At 34.2% G+C, this 23,266-nt stretch overlaps 2 protein-coding genes across 8 annotated transcripts in view; one reads left to right on the forward strand and one right to left on the reverse strand.

Moving 5' to 3' along the window:
• The window catches only part of IMMP2L (inner mitochondrial membrane peptidase subunit 2), an 871,433-nt gene that overhangs the window by 412,312 nt on the left and 435,855 nt on the right, over positions 1–23,266 (forward strand). The window lies entirely within an intron of this gene.
• Positions 9,411–23,266, reverse strand: part of LRRN3 (leucine rich repeat neuronal 3) — a 33,852-nt gene continuing 19,996 nt past the window's right edge. For both annotated transcript variants that reach the window (XM_021935331.2, XM_021935330.2), the window contains one exon: positions 9,411–12,440. In XM_021935331.2, the coding sequence (XP_021791023.2) occupies positions 9,944–12,082 (2,139 nt within the window). In that variant the 5' untranslated portion in view covers positions 12,083–12,440 and the 3' untranslated portion in view covers positions 9,411–9,943. The remainder of the gene's footprint in view (positions 12,441–23,266) is intronic.

The raw sequence follows: 23,266 nt of genomic DNA on the forward strand, positions 1-23,266 counted from the left end.
AATATTAATAAAACTTTGCTTCTTAGGAGAGCACAGTGATAAGAAATTATAGAAAATCTAGAATGGATATCTGATTTATGTGGATCAGTACATCTACAAATACTCTTTCTTAAAGTTGTTTTGAGTTCAGCGTCCCAATTGGAAACATAATAGAGAATATTTACAAAATATTATCTGAAGAAAATGATATAAAATCTAGGTAGTTAGAAGTATGTCTGGTGTTATACAAAATATAGTTTAAAGAAATTAGGCACAGTACTTTTTTTGGTTTTTCCTATATCTGTTTCTCTTTATATACTCGTTAAACTCTATGTTAACATATTTATGAAATTTCTGAAAAAGAAATACAATTGACACAGTGGAAATAGAACTAGGTCAATCTTAAAGACATCAACCACAATTTCACATTACATTTGGGCTTCTATGTACAAAATTACCCAGAATACTTAGGCTGTGTTTCATTTATTTGTCCTTTGGGGAGACAGTGGAAAGCTGGAGTGACATTTTGACCATCTACTAATTTCATGGGGGGGTGTATTTTTAAAATGTCTGAAATTAGATATCCATCAAATACTGGACTGTAATAACTGAATATAAAGGGTGTTTGTTTCTGAGAGTACGCTTGTGAGGCTTTTTAGTATGTGTGTTTTCAGATTAGGGAAAGTTTAAGAGGGTGGAGTATAGAGTGTGCCTATGTCTATTTTCTTTTCTCTTTTATTTCCCATGTCTTCTCATATTTCTAACTCTGGAGGAAGCTGGGTGCTAGACTATATAGGGAGATAGGATTGAAATATGGCAAATGAATCTTTGTACCCTTATAAATTAATTCTGGTCTTTTAAATTTGTCATAATCATTTTTTTCCCTAGGATACTGGTTTCTAACATGGTTAGCACAAAATAAAGTTTGATTTTTACCCACCTCCTGATTTTTCTTTCTGAAGCCAGCCCCTGCTTTGTCCTTCAGAACTGTCTCCCAGTTGCCTAGCACTCTTGTCATTACTAAAAATTTTCAGCTTATTAGTCTCTTCATGCCATTCCTAGTCCACCCTTAACATTTCTCTGCCCTCTAATTGGGATATTGTGTAAAGATTATCTTAGCTCTGAGTTAGAAGCCTTTCTGGACTATCTTACAATAACTGATAATGTTGTAACCCCCCAAATATGTATAATCTGTCCCCCTGCCTATCATGCTTTTGTTTCCCTGAATTGTAATTGCCAGATTCATTTGTTGATATTCACCTTTTCACTCTAAGTTTTAAGATGTCAGGAGATTTGTCTGTTGCTGTCAGTGTTGAATCTCTAGTAGCTGATATTTTGTCTGGTACACAGTAGATCTTCAATAAATGGTGTGTGAATAAAGCATGGGCCACTCCTTGCTTCCCTGCTTAGAAACCTTGCTACTATTAGACCTGACCCTTGGAAGGAGCACTAACATACAATGAGTCATTAAAATAACAACAACAGTAACAACAACTAAGCTTGGTCATATCATTTGGGATGAGAACATAGGTCAACATAGTGACTTTAGTACTCGTTGAATACTGAGGAGCTTCTTTATACATAAAAATATTTCTGCGTGTCAATTTAATTCCATAGAATTTCATTAACCTAAGAAAGTCTTTTAAAGAACCACCTTCTTTCTTTCACTCAGACGTATAGATGATCAGCTTCCTCTATGGGTAGCTATAGATTTTAATCACACAGATAAGTTTGATGGTGTCCAGTTTTTATTTAAACTCTTTGCTAACTCTTTTATCAATATGCAATCCATGTCACCTAAACTGTATTAAATAATTTTGTTCTCTTGAACTACATTATACAATTTATAAAGTAGAACTCATAAGAACCCAAGATTTGCAATAGATTATATGTCAGTCAACAAAGCTAAGCATTATCAGCTCACAATGACATCTGACTCTCCAAGCTGTTGGTGTTGATGTGGTGTTCTGAGTTTCCAGTGCCTATAGTGTCAGTAATCACAAGGATGGAAAGTTGAAGAGAAGTTTCTGTCTCCTCAAACTTCACTTTTTATGCAGATGTACCTGCTAAGATTGAGTTACTGTGCATGATAAGTGTAATCGGAGAGTTGGCAAGCAGGTTAAATATAATTGACCATTCTATATTTTCCTATAATGGGGCTGAGAAAGAAAAGAGCTTTGTAGATTGGGAATGTGAAGTAGATGCATGGAAATAATTGCAGAAAAATTCTTTTAAAAGTCCCTAGCCTTACATCTACTTGGAACTTGATGTATATTCTTATTTTAAAGGTTTTATTTATAAGAATGTGCATAGGGTTTCCTTTTTTGATAAACTAGTGTTCTTTGTCTTTGGCAAATAAGTAGTAACTGCAATTTGACAAATAAAGACTCTTTATCCCCATTTTCTGATGCAGAACTGAGATAGGAATATTATAAAAGAACATACTGATGGGGAGAGTTAGAAGATAATAGGAACAATTAATGAATCGAATGTTCTGTTGATGGATTTTTCCCTCTCCAGAAAATCACCTATTAGTTATTGTTGTGAGTTACGGCACGCTTATAAAGTTCCTGTTATTATTTCTCTTGGTATTGAGTCATTTGTTTTTTTTTTTTTTCTCTATGTTATTATTTTTGTTATAGTTAATATGCATTCATATGAACTGTATGAATATATTCATATATATTCATTCATATATTTGTTCATATATATTCATATAGTTCATATGTTTTCTTGGGGAAAAATACTGAAATACTTCTCTGAGACTGATATATAAAATTGGAATGTTAATGCTGAACTCAAAAAGAAATTTCATGAGGATCACATAAATTGGGTTGTAATTATATAATATACATATTTATATGTAATATATATTACATTATACTACAGAAAGAGATGTGCAGGCCTGCCTATCAGGATGCCTGTCATATTGTAAGATAGCAAATGTTCATTTTCCCACACCCCTTCTTTAGATCTGAAGTAGATTTCCTAAGAGCACAGCAAATTGTTAATCTGGCACATATTCACAATTTAGTGAATGTTTCCTTCTTTTCTTCCTTTCCTTTTTCTTTCCTTCCTAATCTGTAATCTTTCTACTCAAGTAAATATAAATGCATGTTTATCTAAATATAATGTTAATAATATGTTTATTATTTTCTATGCATGCATGTGTCAACAAAATATCTCAAGCGTTGCATTATCACTTTAGGACCGACCCTGGACTGCGGCACACATAATCCACTGGAAGGAAACCCTCATTCCCTTTAGCCTCACACAGTTATTTTTGTTGTGGTTCTTTTTTTGTTTTTTCACTGCAGTCACTTAATTCCTCTTGATTTGTGTGGAAAAGATGTTGTTTGTAGAAAGAAATGAATATTTTGTTTTCTACTTTTTATATACATTTTCTATATGCCATATCTGTGGTTACAAGAAATTTTTTTACACTCAAGGATTTGAATTGACTTGTTAGCATGATATACTTATATGAATTCATATATTTTATACGTAAATTTTTTTTAAATCTTGATAAAATAAGTGATTTAATATGAAAGTTCTATACTAGAATTTTGTTTCATTGATTTATTTACTAGGAAATACGGATAGGAAGGTAAGAGCTTTAAAGTTATTTTGGAGACATGATTTCTTCTTTTTTATTGAATAGATGATTCTTCTCTGCAACCATTATTAAAGAGATGTTTACTAGAGGTATCTGACCTGAATCCCAGTTCTGATAATGAATTTCAATTTTATATCGTATTCTTTTGAAAGACCATTTGGGTATGTTTAGCTATATTGCTTTAATATTGATACCTTTATTGGTTTAAGAACTATTTCTGTCTTTACCAGCCTTGAGTCTAGTACCACAAATGACAGGGAGGTTCTTTTATTACACCCTGATTCTCTCAATGTGAGGATTAGGAGGGTTAATTTATGTCCCAAGCTCACTCCATTATTTGTTCCAGAGGCTGGTAAACATTACAAAGGAGTATCACAATTGGATTTTGAATCAATAACTTCAGATACTGAACCATATATTTTCATGAGAAGCTGGATTTTCCTTACAATGGTCAAATAATACTATTAGTTTCTTGGCGATATAGTAGAGTTAGAAAAGATAAATATAAACATACAAAGTACTGTGAGGTCTCCAAATGTTATAGTTCATCCTTCTAAAAGGCTTACTAAGGTCAACCACAATTCTTTTTGCTATGCTTTGTTACTCTGGGCCACTTCACAATAATTTTGAAATTATATATGATACTAGCTTTGAATGTATTACTTATTTGAACTATTCAGTTTGCTCCTAGAAAAAGTCCTATTGACGTATCTGTGAGGTATTTACACCCTTAGTTGGTATATGCTCTATGGCATATTTCAAAAATGAGCTAGGAGCCTTCTGAGATGTATATACAGTGAACTAGAATAGGTAAATTGAAATCTCTGTAGGCTTGTCTATTTTTAGTATGAACAAAAAGGAATCATGTTCTATTTCATATGATGTCTTCTCACTTGAGAATTCTAAATGCATACTACTCAATTCATGAGCCTCCTGTGTATATTGTAAATGAAATGTTTAGGCCAAATTTTGGAAATAATCTATATTCTGCTGTAATATTCTTTTTAAAAGTTTTTTCTCTTAATAATTTTTCTTAGAATTTGATATATGTTTTATGACTGCTAATATTAACTCTGGTTTTGCACTTTGCTCCTCTGTAAAAATAATATTTTTATTTTCCTTTAGAGGAATAACATAAAACTAGGCCATGGCCACTCTTAACACTCAAGTCCTTACTTTTCAAATGAACAGATAAAAGCAGTCACTATTGTGTGGCAACTGGAGTCAGTTCTGTCTTTTCCCAAAACTCCATGATACTCATTGTAGCCATTTCTAGACATGGCATTCCAATACAATGCTGTAGTTCTCCCAAGCAACGACCTAGTTATCTGTGCATTCATTAGAGTAAAATGATATTATAGAAGCGAAGCTGTAGTGAAAATATTAGCATCTGAAAAAGAAGATCATTGTAGTCTTTTCTGTTTAATTGATTGCAAAATATCCTTTCGAGATCCTTAAATATAGTAATATATAATGGTAGTAATATATAATATATATAATATATAACATAGTAAATATAATGGTGACAACCATATTCTTCACAAACATTTTTACTTATTTGCTATAATGTCTTGGGAAATTTGAGGAAAAAGATTGGATAAAAGAAAATATAGCCACAATTTAGTTACTATTCATTACTCCCTATCTCCTAGAAAATCAGCATTGTGATGAAGCCCAAGATACTATGTATGGTGACATATATAATTAGAATTATTTCCTCATATTTTTGATGGCTGTGAGATATGTTATTGAGGTTTTTTTCACTCCTTAAGACATGCATACTTTTAAACATTTTAGTTGTTTTTATTGTTTGCTTTATTAGTTTCTGACACATTTTGGATTTTTCATCTAAAACATTAATCTCTGAAATTTTAAGATTATCCTTTATAGTTATTAGAGTATCTTGTAAAAGTTAATGTGTATAGTTAATTAAGTTGGTTCTCCTCCTTATAAAGATATATATAGACATTTTGTCAGTGCTAGATAAACCTTTTTGAAATTCACTTCTCATTTTCTCTTTGAGTTTGAAATAGGGGTCACATAACAGTTATCCATGTTTTATGCATAGAAATAATTTATAGTAACTAAATGTGCCTTTTTTTGTTTGTTTGTTTTGTTTTGTTTTGAGATGGAGTCTCGCTCTGTTGCCAGGGTGGCATGCAGTGGTGTGATCTTGGCTCACTGCAACGCCGCCTCCCGGGTTCAAGTGATTCTCCTGCCTCAGGCTTTCAAGTAGCTGGGACTACAGGCATACGCCACCACACCCAGCTAATTTTTGTATATTTAGTAGAGACGGAGTTTCACTATGTTGGCCAGGATGGTCTCGATCTCTTGACCTTGTGATCCGCCCACCTCAACCTCCCAAAGTGTTGGGATTACAGGCTTGAGCCACCACACCCAGCCTAAATATGCCTCTTAATTTATCCAATCTAAGGATAGTATTAGGCTGTTTTCTGCAGATATAGTGAATAAGATCAATATTATATTCGAAGCAAGCTTTTACATCAAAGTTGTGATAGTAAAACATTTTAGACCAAGAAAAAAAACCTTGTAGTTTTTCTGAGCATTATCATTTTGTGAAAGTATGAATGATTAAGGCTGGGACTTTACCAAATCACACAGTTAACATGTATTTGTGAAAACACTGATAAAGAAAATAAACCAGAATACAATCTAGTAGAATATAAGTTTTAGATGGTAGAAAATTTGTCCTGTTTCTCTTTTTCTCATGACTAATAGCCATACAATAAATGTTTATTGAATATGAACAAAAGATAATTAAATGAATAAACTAAGGAATTATTTTAAACTTATGCTTGTTTGTGTGTAGTTTTACTTAAACTTTCTTTGTCTAATTAGAATAAAAACTTTAGCACTAAAATAAGTATTAAATGACTAGTATATGTACCATAAATCTATGTCATTTCTTTCTTCGTAAAATGGTTAGCATATGTCTGCCAACCTGTTGCTGCTTAGCGTTACTGACAATTATATACATTATAAATTATATATTTGGTCTCACACTGTTTTTATATATTTTTATATTCAATTGGGCATGCTTATTGTTAGAAAATCTTAATTTTATTTTGTAGTATAAATTATAAAGTATGTAATTCTTCAAAAATTATTTTTGTGCCAAGGTGTTTTTCTCCATACAAGGTGAACAGATTAGGTGGCATTCATACAGCTATAAACTTTAGAGTTTTATTTGTTATAGGTAAAGTTCTGTTTTGCAACAGGAGCATTCATATCATATCACAAAATCGTAAGTTAAATGCTTTGAGTACTTTGACCAATGCTTAGTTTTATGTGAGGATTAAGAGGTAACAGAGAGAGTATGAAATACTCTTCTCATTGAAGCAGATGTCTTTTCTCTCTCACTGGAAATTTATATTAAAATTTAATCAGATAAGTAAGTTCATGATTTGCCTTGAGCATCTGTATATTTTTGGTTGTAACAAAAATACTTCATTTTAGTGCTCACAGCTAGATGTCTATTGAGAATGCATATTTCATAACAAATTTTAAAAGAAATATGTAGATTAAAATGAATTCTCAGTGCTATGATATGTTTGTGATACTTCTTCAGGCACATAGGTTTCAAAGAAACATACAAGGTACATGCTTAAGTTGTTGTTGACCTACACTATGCCTGCATCCTAATAGGTTGTATTTCAGCTCCTATATTTTTGACAAATAGCTGAGCTCTGTAAAGCTCTGTTTGTGGTGCTGAAACCTCTCATGATGTATGAGCATGTCTGGCTGATAAATTCTAATGTCAGCCTCTGTGTGATAGTGATTCATCAGGTTGTAAAATTTGTGTTTGGGAAACACGTTGAATTCTCAAGTTTCATGTTTTGGTTGTGTTAAAATTAACTCAATTTGTCCTTTTGTTTTTTTTTTTTTGTTTTTTTTTTTTTTTGAGACGGAGTCTCGCTCTGTAGCCCAGGCTGGAGTGCAGTGGCCGGATCTCAGCTCACTGCAAGCTCCGCCTCCCGGGTTCACGCCATTCTCCGGCCTCAGCCTCCCGAGTAGCTGGGACTACAGGCGCCCGCCATCTCGCCCGGCTATTTTTTGTATTTCTTAGTAGAGACGGGGTTTCACTGTGTTCGCCAGGATGGTCTCGATCTCCTGACCTCGTGATCCGCCCATCTCGGCCTCCCAAAGTGCTGGGATTACAGGCTTGAGCCACCGCGCCCGGCCCTGTCCTTTTGTTTTAAGAAGTTCATAACAATTGCCTTCTACACTGTCAAAAACAGCTAGGATTTAATTGGAAACTGTCAATGCTATCACAAAAGAAATGTCTAATATTAACAAATAAATTGATATGACTACAGTGCTGAAAATGTTTATAGGCCAGTGGGATGTTGATATTATGCAGAAAGCCATTGTAAGAAAAGTTAAAAGTTGCTTATGAGCAGACACAATAGCAATTAACATGAAAGCTTTGTAACTTTGAGAGATAAACAATTTGCCTATAAAAACTGTGGTATTGTATTGTCTCAGAATGTTTGCTTTGTACACAAATACTTCTGTTTTTTCAGGACTGTGGGGGTTTGTTTGTAAAAATGATTGAAATCCTCAAAAATCTTAATTCTCTTTTTTTTAAGTGAAATCCTTATATTCCCTATATAAGATTTTTAAATAACTGCTAATGTACTTGGCACTTCAATTCAATGATTTGTAATCTTTTAAGCTGTGGGTTTCAGGTGCCTTAAATATATTCTTAGAGGACTGGACTAAAAAATTAAATTCTTAATTTTTTCTTTTACTTTAAAATAGTTTTAGAAGCTTTTCCTTTAGTTAACATCATTCCTCTTAAATTTGTGGCAAACTCTGGAAGTATCTGAATTATGTCATTTTTATATTGGGGTGAGCTAAATAAAAGAAATTTCAGAAAGTTGAACCTGTTAAACTTCTACTACTAATCCTGTATGTTTTAGGGTATAATTCTAAAATCTTAGTCTCGGACTGAAACATGCTGTTTCCTTGCCATGTTTCAATATAGTAAATTATTAAGTTATTTGCTTGTTATTTCAGTGAAGCTCCTTAACTGTTTTGAATCAGAGAGAGATTTGAAAATTGTACCTAGAGCATAAGTCATAATGAAATTTGGCAATAGTTTCTGCAAAGCAAGCAGCCTAGACCAGGCATGGTGGGTCATGCCTGTAATCCCAATACTTTGGGACACTGAGGTGGGTGGATCATGAGGCCAGGAGTTCAAGACCAGCCTGGCCAATATGGCAAAACTTCGTCTCTACTAAAAATACAAAAATTAGCCGGAGATTCAGTCGCATGCCTGTAATGCCAGCTACTTGGGAGGTTGAGGCAGGAGAATTGCTTGAACCTGAGAAGTGGATGCTGCAGTGAGTCGAGGTTTTGCCACTGCACTCCTGCCTGAGCAACAGAGGGAGACTCCGTCTCAAAAAAAAAAAAAAAAAAAAAGAAAAAACAGAAGCAAGCAGCCTAAAACTAAGCTACTGCCAATAATTAAAATAAGACTTTATGTTGCTCAGATACTGAATTTATATTGTCTCAACCTAATAATTTAATCTACTCCAAAAACTACTTGTTAAAATCCTTAAGTGAATACATAATTTCCTAGAGTTTCTGTCAATAGTTAAAGGGTTAAATACAAATTATGATTGCCATTTGATATTGATTAAATGCTTTCTGAAATCTGTATTTGAGACTTTATGAAAATGTAGGCAATCCCATCACCCAAGGAAAGTGCCTTACTCTTAGCATTCCAAATTTCATTATAGAAAAACACCTTTTAAAAACTTTGTCATTTAAATGATATCTGATCAGATGATATTTCCCAGAAATTACTCTTTATTTAGAAACAAAACAAGACAAAAGCAATTGATTTTAATCCAAAATGTATTTTTCCTTATAAAAGAGGTCCACATACTCACTGTGTCTACTCTACAGAATTTGTCCATTTTATTACACCACGTGTCAAGTTTATCTGGTCACTGCAAAAACTCGTGGCTAATATGTGTAATACAACACAGGAGGAGGTATTGCTCAGTTCAACTACTCTTATATACTTAAAAAAAATACAGAAATGTTTTTGTCCACTTTAACTGTAGTCCAGACATAAAAGTTACATGAAAGTTTTAGAAAATGGAGTTATTTTATTTGGTTGCCACAGTACCCCTTGAAGCCAGTTACTTAAAATGCTGACGTTATACATATTTCCATTGGTCAGGAGCAGCATTGGTGAAGCTTAAACTTTTCTCTCGAAAGTAATCTTTCTTTACGTTGTTTTTTGTTTGTTTGTTTTGTTTTGTTTTTAACACAACTGCAGTCTTTAGCTTTTTTTTGTTCGTTTTTGAAGTAGGTTTAGTTGGTGGTTTTTACGACATTTGTTGGTAAACCTATAACAGTTGCTTTTACTTTCAATGATGTACTTTTTTCTTTTCCTGCTTCCCAGAGATTTATCAGAGGAGGATAAAGCTCACCTAATGCAAAAGTTGGTTTCTGTAAGTAATTCCTCACATAGCTATGTCCACCATCACAGTTCATTTCTTGAGAGAGGCAGCTGATAAGACATATCACACCAATAATCCCCAGAAGGCCTCCAAGACAGGCCATAAGTGTTGTAGTATTACTCTTTTCATACTGTTTTTGATCAGGGTCCAAACCTTTGGTGGTGACATTTACACATTTTTTTCTGTTTTTCTGATAGATGGTGGGAATATCAATACAAATTTTATACTCAGTTGATGGGTTCAGATGAGTAAGATTATATACCTTGACATCAGATGGTATTCGAGCACTTTGCGCAGCATGAGAATTTTCAGTGTTGACAAAGGCTGTCCATTTAACACTAGATTTGAGAATTTTAGAACTTGCTTTCCAGGATACCAAAACTGAATTGGCCTGAATATCTCTTATTTTAATATTCAAAGAGCCATTGTTATCCTGTGGAAAAGATCCATCCACTTTGATCATAACAGACTTCAAGTCAGCGCCAACTAGGTTAGTTGCTATACAAGTATATAAACCCCCTTCTTTGGGAGTTATGCCATTTATTTCTAGTGTTCCTTCAGAATGGACATAGAAATTTTCTGTCAGGGTATTAGGCAAGAGTTTTTGACCAGAAGGTGTTATCCAGTAGATTTCAGGCTGTGGTTCTGCAGTAGCTCTACAGTGTAAGGAAACATAACTCCCAGCTTCTACATTTAGATTAGAAGGAAAGCTCTCAGGAGCTATAAGAGGGAGACAAATTTCCATCATGTCCCTGAAATGCACTTGCCGAACATTCTGACCTTGGAATTCAGGTGGGTCCACACAAAACAGTGAATCTGGCTCCATAAATCGAATGTTGGTTTTGTTCATATTAATCCAACGGATGACACAGTCACATCTGATGGGGTTACTGTGTATGCTGATTTCCTTGAGGTTTGGCAGAGACTCAATGGTACCATGGTACAGGGCACTGAGGGCGTTGCTGTTCAGCATGAGTGATTCCAGCTTGGGGAGTCTGAAAAATGCATTGGGGTGAATGTAAGACAATCTGGGGTTGTTAGTAGCTTCTATTTTTCTTAAATCTGGCAGGTTATCCACAGCAAGACTATCGATGGAAATCAGCTCAGGCATATTGTTTATCCCCAACTCTTTTAAGTGTAGCATATTGCTAAAATCACCCCTTCGTATTCTATTAATAGGATTTTTATTTAGATCCAAAAATTTGAGATTTACAACTTTTTGAAGAGCAACATGGGGTACTTTAATAAGCCTGTTGTCATAAAAGGAGATGCTTTCTAAGTTTTCAAGTCCAACCAAGGCATTATCTGGTATTTCTGTGAGGTTTATACCAGCTATGACCAGGCTGCGAAGATTGATAAGAGGCTTAAAGTTCATGTCTTTGATTCTGATAATTGGATTTTCCCCAATCATCAGAATCTCTAGATTTGGAAGAGCATCAAACCACTTACTGTTGATCATCTGCAATTTATTTGAATTGAGATGAAGTCGAAGAAGATTATGTAGGCCAATAAAGGCTCCAGGTGAAATTGCAGAAAGCAAGTTGTGATTAATATAGAGTTCTTGTAAGTTGCTCAGTTCTGACAGACATTTTTCAGGCAGTTCAGTAAGTTTGTTTTCCTCTAGGTACACAGAAAGGAGCTGAGGCATCTTTTTTACATTAATATTGGTGACCGAAGATAAATTGTTTTGAGATAAATCCAGGCCAGTAAGGTTTACTGGAAAGTCTGTGGAGTATTCAATTTTTGCAATATTGTTAGTCTGCAGGAGCAGAATCTGTGTGTTAGCAGGCAATCTGGCTGGGAAAGTTAAAAGACCTAAATCATTACAGTCCACTGTAGATGCTTCCATATAAATGGATCTGGGTGTAAACCAAGGCCTGATTTCACATGTACATAACTGTGGACAATCCACTTTTTTATCTACAGCTTGTACTAGTGTAGTGATAGCTAGGCCAAGTAGCACATGAATTCGGAGTGGCATGTCCTTCATCTTAGCTTTCTTCTTCAGAAATGTAATGGGCCCTTAAGGATTCCACAGTCAGTGCTAGTAAGTTCAATAGGAGCTGATTGATAAGGAAGATACTTGCATTTGTCAAATGATGAATGCCATAGAACCACAAAGTTTTTCTTCACTGAAATAAGTGCCAGTGCCAAAATTGCATTGTCCAAAAATGTCATGCATATTGGAGAAGAGAAGGTTACTATTTTCTTAATGATATAATATTGATTTACTTTTTGAAGGTGGAGTATGTATAGATGGTCATAGGAGATTGAGTAATTCATTTATTTAGAAGTATAATATTCAAATCCCATGCTTGTTCAGCATTTGCAGGAATAGCAGCATGATGCTAAATGTAATAAAATGAAATGTGAAAGAAAAAAGAGAACAATAATTAGTACAAATGAAAAATACCATAATTAATATCCATTAACTAATTATAATTATTTCATGTATAAATTTTATTTTTAGAGTTTAAGTACTTCAGTATGTCTTGGTGACTTTATCATTTTCATGACTGTCCTTGATAATTCTTGGCCCAGACATTGGGCAGGCTGAGAAATTTAATCTTTAAAAGGCTAAAGATTTATTATTTTAACGAATATGTTTCCAGAAGTTTTCTGTTATTTCAGATCTTTACTTGTTTATATCTTGTAATTTTATTCATTATATTTTCATTAGCTTTGCAATTTAGTTATAGGGAAAAAACGAAAACAACTTTTAAGTTTTTAAATTGTTGATGGCTTTTTTTTTTTTTTTTTTTTTTTTGCTTTTTAGAGATGAAAAATAAAAAGCCAATAAATAAATAATACTGTTCACTTATAACTAAATGAGTTAGACTGTGATTCAACAGGCTCCCAGGAGACAGGATTTAGAGACAAAAATTATAAAATGTTAAGTAAGCTAGATGTAGTGGTATTAGCTGTTTCCCATTTTCATTCATACTTCTCTCCATAGTCTTCTTTGCATAAAGTGACTTGAGTTTTGCAGCCTTCAGAGAAGATTAAGTTTAACTTGCTGTAGATGTACCTGTATGTTATCATTCTTAACTGAAGTTCAGAAGATTAACATTTGGCTGTTTTATTTTTCCCTGAGAATAACTTACCTTCCATTACTAACAATGAAAAAACAGTATTATTACATCACTGATATGGTTTGGCTGTGTCCCCGCCCAAATCTCATCTTAAACTGTAACTCTGATAATTCCCATGTGTTGTGGGAGGGACCTGGTGAGACATAATTAAATCGTGGGGGCAGTTTCCCCCATGCTTGTGATAGTGAAATAAGTATCACGAGATCTGATGTTTTTATAGGGGAAACCTCTTTTGCTTGAGTCTCATTCTTTCTTGGCTGCCTCCATGTAAGATGTGCCTTTTCCCACCTGCCATGATTGTGAGGCCTTCCCAGCCACGTGGAGCTGTGAGTCCATTAAACATCTTTTTCTTTGTATTACTCAGTCTTGGATATATCTCTATTAGCAGCATTAGAATGGACTAATACAATCAGTAACACAAAGACCTAGATATTTTTCTTTTAAATGGATACCAGTGTCTTTGAAATATAATCATTTCCAACACCAAGTTTCAAATTAGATATGTGGGGATCCTTCTTTTTCTCTATGTTTACCTCACCATCTGCCATTTTCCTGCAGGGAACCTTCTCCCTATTGATAGAGCTATGGTTGCATCACTCTGCCTGGAATAGTTCTTTCTTTGTTTTAAATTACTTTTTACTGTCTTTTCAAACCTCAGTTCAAGAATCTCCCCTCTGGGAAGTCTTTCATACAAGACTTTCATATAACCCCTTCCTCCAGATGTACTTAGCTGCCCCTCCACAGTGGTCCCATGGCTCCAGCACTTGCCTCTGTCAAGCATTTCCTTGATCCTTTCTTTCACCAGTCACTAATCTCCTTGAGAGCATGAGGCCTGCCTGACTTTGCATCCCATCTTCTGGGCATTATCATTATAATATAGTATATGTTCAAGAAATGTTTCGAATGAAACAATAAATTAATTTTATTAATAAAATCATTTATGCATCCTTTTACATATGAAGCAATTCAGTCTGCTTAATTTCTATCTGTTTTAATGTGTGTAAGTATATACTAACATATTTGTGTTACATACATTACTAAAATCCAGAGACTAAAATTCAGGCTAGTACAAAGGAATGTTAGACTTTAAGAGAAAAGTTAATCTATTATATCTGTGCTTTATTATTTAATTTATCCGGTCAACATTTATTGAGCACTTTCTACATGCCAATTATTGGGTTAATAGCTAGAATAAAAAAGATGACTTAGATATGGTTGATTCCTTTAGTAAACTTTCAGTCTGGAGGGGAAACAGAAGTAAACAGATGGTTACAATTCCATATGCATGCTCATTTGGGAGCATATACCCCTCTGAATAAAACGAAAATAGAAAATAGAAATCTGTTGCCCCTTTATGTCCAGAATGAAAGAAAAACCTAGGTACAAAGTCCAGTTGCATTTCTGTATGTTTCTGTAAATCACTTAGCTGAGAATGGAGAAACCATTACTTCTGTCAATTAATTGGTTAGGTCTGCTTTCTCCAGCAGAGCAGAGAGGTACCTATATTCTTCTTTAAGTTAACTAGAGGTTCGGAAATATTAAAGATGAAGCATTCTTTCTGGGGGAGTCTTAATATAATGTCTCTTTTTGTTTTGAAATTATCCCGGTGAGTGTCTTAAAATCAACTCAAATGTCTATCAATGACAGACTCGATTAAGAAAATGTGGCACATATACACCATGGAATACTATGCAGCCATAAAAAAGGATGAGTTCATGTCCTTTGTAGGGACGTGGATGCAGTTGGAAACCATCATTCTCAGCAAACTATCGCAAGAACAGAAAACCAAACACCGCATGTTCTCACTCATAGGTGGGAATTAAACAATGAGAACACTTGGACACAGGAAGGGGAATATCACACACCGGGGCCTGTCGTGGGGTGGGGAGACGGGGGAGGGATAGCATTAGGAGATATACCTAATGTAAATGATGACTTAATGGGGGCAGCACACCAACATGGCACATGTATACATATGTAACAAACCTGCACGTTGTGCACATATACCCTAGAACTTAAAGTATAATAAAAAAAATTATGTTTGTATTTAATTAGAAAGTGTTTTCTTATTTCATCATTTACATAGCCATATGCTAGAAACAACCACATTTTGAATTAGATTTATTCTGAAAGCTTTTGAAAGTGAGGGTATTTATAGTGGTGAGCATATTCAAATGTTGTTTCTCCTGGTCTGTAGGAAGCAATAGTATGGGAAACACAATAGAGAATATAGAAATTTATCCTTTCTTTAGCATAATATTGACTTTTCCTTATGTCTGTGGAAATGAATATATTTCACTAATATACTATTTAGTATGGGTTGTTTCCAGGATAATAAGTAAGTAATAATTGTATCTTCTTAGTGCTTTATAGTTTTCAAAGCCTTTTCTTAGTCATTATTAATTTAATATTAATGAACTTGTGAGATAGGTTGGTGATGTACTTTAATCTCCATTTTTTAATGTAAGATTGTTGAGACCCATCTGCCTGATACCACACAACAAATAAATGGTGGGGTGGGATTAAAACCTAGTTTAGGCCGTTAAAATCAAACAATTGTAATAATTCTCATATCTTATATATCCAATTCCTGTGGACACTTATAATTTGAGATTTCTTTACTGTGAAAATACCAATTGTTTCTTGGTATAATTATATGTGGAAGCTTTTATGAATAAAGCTACTTTTCCTTAGTAAGGAGATCTTCATTCTTTGTCTGTTTTTCATCATTTATGAAATACTGATTCAACACCTACTTTTTGGCAGGCATTATCGTAGACACTGGAAAGTCAGCAATAAATAAGATAAAATACCTACTCACCAAGTTTTCAGTGATCAAAGGAGTAAATAGCTAAGGCCAATGATGCATAGTAGATTTGATTTACAATAAAAACGTGTGCAATGCTCTGTGGATGTACAAAGGAAAGAATGCTTAATTCTGTTCCTCCAAAAGGAGCAACATGAATGTTCTATGGTCTTTTTTGATACTTATACAAAATCAACTGGGGTCTAATGAGGACATGTGGATAAGAAGATTTAAAATCCACTGTCTTTTAGATGAGTTTTTATAATGCTAAAGCTTAAGAACAAAGTGTGCCTTCTTCTTTGCACCTCATGTGTATTACAAAGACTACAGAGTCTGAGGAAAAGAAACATTTTGATACTTAAGTTGAAAAATTGGTGAAGGAAAAAGTTGCCATGGGTACATTAAAACCTAGTTTTGCCTTTTCTTTTATAGCAAATTACTAGCTAAGTTCATTTATATAAAGAACTTAAATTCTATTCTCCCATTATCTGACTTCATATTCCCTTGTAAGACTTGATCTTTCTTCAGTTCTAATTGAAAGTTCCATATCCCGAAGGTATTGTTGGATTACACTAACTGCATCCCTATAAAAGACTGTTCTGTTTTCCTTGGGAAATATTTCTTTTCCAGTTTTTCGAAATGAATTATTTGACTTTATATGACAACTTTCAGGAAATGGATAATGGTAACTATTTAGAATAGTTTAATGAATGATATCCTTAAAAACTGATGTTAATGAGAAATTGATTTAAGGAAAGAAAAGAAAATTTGTTTTGCATTAAGAAACGTGGGCCAGGTTTAGTGGATGATTTTGTAACTGGGGACAGGATACCTCACTTTCTGGTACCTCAGATTATTGATCTCTATAATTTAGAAATTTGGCTGCATGAACTCTAAGATTCTTTCACATTCCAAATTTATGTTGTACTATTCTGTGAACATCAAAGATTTTTTTCCAAAGGTGTCTAACAATTGAATGTGTGTAAACTCACTTATCTGAATTTAACCTTTGTGTTTTTTTAATTTATTACAAGTTTATATTCAATACTCTAGTCCCATGCCATTAACAAATTAGAATCAGTGAATTTTAGTCATTGTGGGGCTTTTAATAAAGACTATTAAATTAGTTACCTGCCATTATTTCTATTTTATCTTTTTATCTACACAGTAGTAAACAAACGAGAGAGTTACTTTAGTCATTAAATTAAGGCAAACTGGAAGTAAATTGCCTCGATTAGAGCACTTGATCTGAATTCAGATGTGAATTCAAATTCCTTCATTTTGCCTCTAAAGCTCAGTCTTAACCACTAAGTTCTACTTTCTGTCAAATGTTTATTTTTAAAATAGCACTACACATCTTGATATCTTTTCAGAAAGGTGTTTCCTCCAACTGTATGGGTGTACTGCCTTTTGTGTTATTGTTGTCAGGTGTTTCTCTTCCTTTGATAATAAAGTTTTACTCAGACAAAATTATAAGGCAGTTGAATATTGTGGAAGGAATAAAATAAAAACTGTTTTCTAAGCCTAGTTTTGCTATGTGAGAGTAATCACATTGCTCTCTGAATGTTAGTTTCTCACAAAATGTGCACTAAATTTTCACTGTTGTTTTCAAGTTGATGTTAATGTCCTGTGAAACTGTAGAGATTTTGCATGGGGTTGCCATTATAAAGAAATTTGTTTATTAGAGAAAAATTATTTTTGTTATTGTTCAAAATTTATGTAGTAAAATGTATGTCATGTCCACCCATATATTTAATGGATGCTATCTTTTAGAGTGTTTTTAGAGTGGATTCTGATATTTTCAGATTCTCAAATCTGATATTTTGAGATTTTCAAACTGGCAAAGATCCTTATCCTTATTATTATTATTATTATTACAGAAATAGCTATAGATTTTTTTTAACAGAGGGGCAATTTGGTATTATTTTATGTCCTTGTCATGTTTAAGAACTTTTATTTTTACCCAGCAAGCATTAATGCAGATCATAAACGAATCATGTGCTGTTTCCATTCCTCATGATATAGGGCTCAGATGGTCCTTTAGATGACAATAAAGGCCATGTAATAAAGTTCTCTCAGAGAAACCAATAGTAACTTAAATAGCACAATTTTCTCTCCTGAGTCTCAAAATATGCTTTGGGCAGATTTGAGAGAATCTTGGATGTTTTATCTTTTTTCTTCTCTTGTTTTTAGAATTTGAGGCTTGTGCTACATGGGGATAGTTTTCTTTAAACAATAATTCCGGCCAGGTGCGGTGGCTCATGCCTGTAATCCCAGCACTTTAGGAGGCTGAGGTGGGTGGATCACCTAAGGCCAGGAGTTTGAGACCAGCCTGGCCAACATAGTGAAACCCAATCTCTAGTAAAAATACAAAAATTAGCCAGGTGTGGTGGTGCACATCTCTAGTCCCAGATACTCGGGAGGCTGAGGCATGAGAATTGCTTGAACCTGGAAGGTGGCGGCTGCAGTGAGCCCAGCTTGTGCCAGCTACACTCTAGCCTGAGCGACAGAGTGTGAGTCTGTCTAAAATACATACATATATATATAAAATAATTGCAAATATGTCACCCTAATACATCAAATTTATGGAATCTAGTTATAGTACAGCTATAATTTAGGAAGGGTAGTTTACAGTATAGAAATCTCTCTTTATAATTTTCTTTTACAGAGCGGGAAATGAAATCTTAATCACAGGAGTATTTCACATTTGGGTAGTCATTTCTGTGTACTCATAAATTACCAGCTTGTCATGATACTGTCATTTTTTATTATGAAAATTCTGATTTGTTATTTTTAATTATTGATTTTGCTCAACTGAGTACTTCATTAATAGCAATATTTGTGAAGTTAACTTTTGTACATGATTAGTAAAACAAATGATAATTTTAAGCCATAACTTGTCTCTTGATGCTTATAATTTTTCTTATAAGCATCACTCCGTATATTGGGGAATTCTAATTTACAATATGGCATAACAGTACATTATTCAATATTGTTTGAGAGCCAATGGATTTTGATTGCCTGATTTGCTTTTTTAACTTTTCTTCTATGATTACCTTGTTATTTAGCATTTATGCAGTCCCAAGTGTAGGTCTCTCTGGGAAAAGCACTCATTTATTCACTATCCTTAATAATCACTCATCTTAGATTGAAGTATAATCATCTTGTTTTCCAAGTTGGGAAATAGTGATGGAAAATTTGCTTCAAGTTATAATTAAACTAGAGATCTCTATTTGGGTGATGCCTCTCTGTTAAGTTACCGCACTTTAACAGTAGGGTATTGTATAAATATGCAGACCTGGGAGTTAGTAGGAGACCTTGTGACCTTTAGTGACTTCGTTTCTAAAATAAAAATTATCTTCAAATTCTATTATTATATAATTTTTGTAGTAACCTTAAATATTCTCAAAACGGTTTCAATATATTTATTTTCTTTTTTGGTTGGGGTGGGGGGAGTTGAGATAGAGTCTCGCCCTGTTGCCCAGGCTGGAGTGCAATGGCACAATCTCGGCTCACTCACTGCACCCTCCACCTCCCGGGTTCAAATGATTCTCCTGCCTCAGCCTCCCGAATAGCTGGGATTACAGGCACCTGCCACCACGCCCAGCGAATTTTTGTATTTTTAGTAGAGATGGGGTTTTACAATGTTGGCCAGGCTGGTCTCCATCTCCTGACCTCATGATCTGCCCTCCTTGAACTCCCAAAGTGCTGAGATTACAGATGTGAGCCACTGCACCCAGCCAATATATTTCTTTGTGCAAACTTAATACAGTGTACTTGGATGGATACTGATAGGATTTACTCAGATATTTTATGATATTTTTAGGTTTTCATGTTTATTCACGTTTTATGTGTCTCAAACTAGGGCATAGAGATAGACAACGTGCTAATTTCACTGGCATCAGAAATAGTCTATAAAAAGATTCTTAGGACCTGTACAAATTCATGAAAATTTTGAAGAACTTGAAAAATTTGTATGTCAGGAGTAATTTATTTATGCTTGTAAGAGAAATCATTGTTTTCCTGGCAAAAATGTGTGTGTATGTATGTGTGTGTGTAGATTTGTGTGTATGTATACGCTGAGAGACTTCAGTTCTGTTCAGAAAATTTTGAATGTGATTGACTAAATTTATGCATTAAATTTTCCCATTTTGTCCAGTCTTTATTTCTATCAATAGATGTTTTGAGGGATTTAATTAGACCTTAATTTGTATTTTACAATTTCACATAAATTGAGAGGAAAAGTCTGCCCAATTGAGAGGAAAAGTCTGCCCAAATATGCTTTCCTTATTCTCTTGACAGTTTTGGTCTCTAAAAGCTCATTCTTGTCATTTAGTTACAGTTTATTTGAGAAGCTAGTGCAGAGTATGACTGGTAAATGATGTCATCCTTTTATCTTCGAAGGAATTTCCAAAGATGTGGAGATTTCCCTGCTTGAATGATAGGAGAAAGACTTATATTGTGCCTCACAGTACAGTGGTTTGGGAAATGTGTGTCTCATGTAGACCCACTTCCAATTATCCTGCATTTCAGATGAAAACATTTGGGGTAATTATCCAATTTAAACCATTTTTAAGTCATGTTTTTAATTGGAAGATAGCCAACTATCCTGTCTTTGAAGTCTCCATTCTTTATGTCACATGAAGACTGTCCATCTCCCTGGTATAGTTAAAATAAAAGAAAGAAATGAAGTGATTGCAGCTTGAGTTGGTTTTATGAACAGACACGAGTATGCTGCCTTATGCTCTGTGATCTTGCAAGCACTACTCTCTAGGGCCTTTTACATGGGAGGACATGATAGGCATGTATACAAAAAAAAAAGAAAAAAAAAGGACTATTCTATATTGATTGCCACAAGTAAATGCTTTTATCAATCTCAGGAGGGATGGTTTCTGAAGCATAGATATGTTGTAAAAGAATGGCAGCAAAAAGGTTTTCATCTCATTTGTATTCCTTGATTAAGTTTGACAGAATAGAAAGTCATTGGTTTGTAAAGAAGATAAGGAAACCTGTGGACAAGAGTCCAATGACATAGTATAGATAGAGAATGAAGAACATTTTAGTTACAATATTATTACAGAAATCTTAAAATTATGTTTTGGAGAGGAATATTCCTCTGAAGGAACTCAGAGTAGAATCTTTCTGGGTAGTTCACTTTCTATTCTGCATATAATAAAGTATTGGTTCTCATTGCTATTAAATAAAACAACACTAATATCAGTGTTTTACGTTTTTACTAAGAATTGGGAAGATAAAACGTGTCAGAAGAAAGGAAATAAAATGAGCTCCTTCAGTTTGAAAGAATTTTTTTCAAATGCAGTAAACGAGAGACTAAATTATAGCACCACATTTTCGAGTGTGCTGGTGTCAGCTGATGCCTGCCATGAGTTCAGAGATGGATGATGCTTTTCTGTTACTATATCTAAGGGAGATGATAATAGCAATGTGGTCTGTATTTTTAGTTCCTTATTATAAGCATGGTATTGTCTATTTTCTTTTTAAAAGTGTGTCAGATTTCCCTCATGCTCTATGGTTTGTTTCCTGCTTAACTTCTTGACAATCTGCTTAAAACAACATTGGTATATTTGTGTCCAGAGGATACAAAAATGTTTTAAAAATAGAACAGCAAACATTCCACCGTAAGCTTTGAAAAAACTTCCTGAATTATGGTTTTGAGTTTCAACCAAGACGTGGAGGCTATATTTATGGCTGTGTGCATGTTTGTGCATCTTTTTGTGAGTGGAAATTCATTACTGTACAGGACATGAGCTCTTTCCCTAACACTTGTGTTGAACGGTTAATGTGAGATGGTGGCACTCTGAAGTACAAAGTAACAGACAGAATTAAAGTTCCTGATGCATGCTAGGTCAGTGAAGCTTTGTTATTTATTTCCTGTGTGGAAATAAAAGGCACTATATGCAGGTTAAAGTTTTGCATTTCCAGGGCCAGGAGTGGTGGCTCACGCCTGTAATCCCAGCACTTTGGGAGGCCAAGTCAGGCGGATTACCTGAGGTCAGGAGTTTGAGACCAGTCAACATGGCGAAACCCAGTCTCTGCTAAAAATACCCCGTCTCTGCTAAAAATACAAAAAGTAGCTGAGCGTGGTGGCATGCGCCTGTAAACCCAGCTACTTGGGAGGCTGAGACAGGAGAATCACTGGAACCCAGGAGGCAGAGGTTGCAGTGAGCCAAGATTGCACCATTGCACTCCAGCCTGGGCAACAGAGCAAGACTCCATCTCAAAAATAAATAAATAAATAAATAAAGTTTTGCATTTTCTTTTTCCTGTCACCTAACTTAAAGGCATGTATTTTTTCTTTTTCAGAGAAAAGGTCTCCTTTTGTCACCCAGGATGGAGTGCAGTCACTTAACTTTATAGAAGCCTCACAATAGCTCTCTACTTGAAGTTAATTATGTAGGACTACTTTATGTAGATGACCTTGCAAAATTTTATTGCCTACAACCCCCTGGAATTCATTTAAAATTACTATTGACGCAGGGGGACATGAGTTGAATCACATTATTTCTGTTCATAATGGGCTTTATGGTAAATTATTCTTTAATGTGTTTACAATATTTGACTACTGTAGCATTTAAGAACTAGTCTATACCAGGTTATGAACATTTGGGAAATATGAGATCCCCCAAAAAAGTGACATGATAAAAGAAATACATTTTGCCTTATGTGTTGAATAGAGAAGGCTAAAGTTAAGGGGGGAAGTAAAAATACTAACGGGCTTTTTTTTTTTTTTTTTAATGGAAAGCAGTACAATTTGTGATGCATACCAAATTTTAATTTTGTGTTAATGGACAATATAGGCCCTTGGTAACATTACCTTTCTTTTTTTTTTCCAACTGCTACCCATGAAGAGCATAGGCAGTATGCCCACTTAAGTGTCTTTTTGCAAGATTATACATGACTAGAGCCCCAAAGAGAGTTCTAAATCTTAATGGAGAAAAAGAGTTCTTTAAAAACAAGGTTGTAAATTTGCATTCATTTCCCTCTTAGAAGCCTGGTGTTCATCTCATATATGGATTAGGTGAAAGCTAAGTGACAAATCACCTGTTTGGGAAAATTTCTTAGTAGATAAACTCTCTCCAGATAATTTAGGATTATGTTTCAGACTATCAGTTTAGGCTCAGAAAAGCGAATGGTTTTATATTATGTTATAGCAGCTTCACAGGGTAGGATTTAATACATTTTTATGGATAAAATGAATAGTGTTTGATTATTGGATCTGAGTTAGGAGAAGAAATTTTCCCTTCATAGTCACATG

This window comes from Papio anubis, chromosome 4, assembly GCF_008728515.1.
Source record: "Papio anubis isolate 15944 chromosome 4, Panubis1.0, whole genome shotgun sequence".
NCBI classification, from domain to species: Eukaryota; Metazoa; Chordata; class Mammalia; order Primates; family Cercopithecidae; genus Papio; species Papio anubis.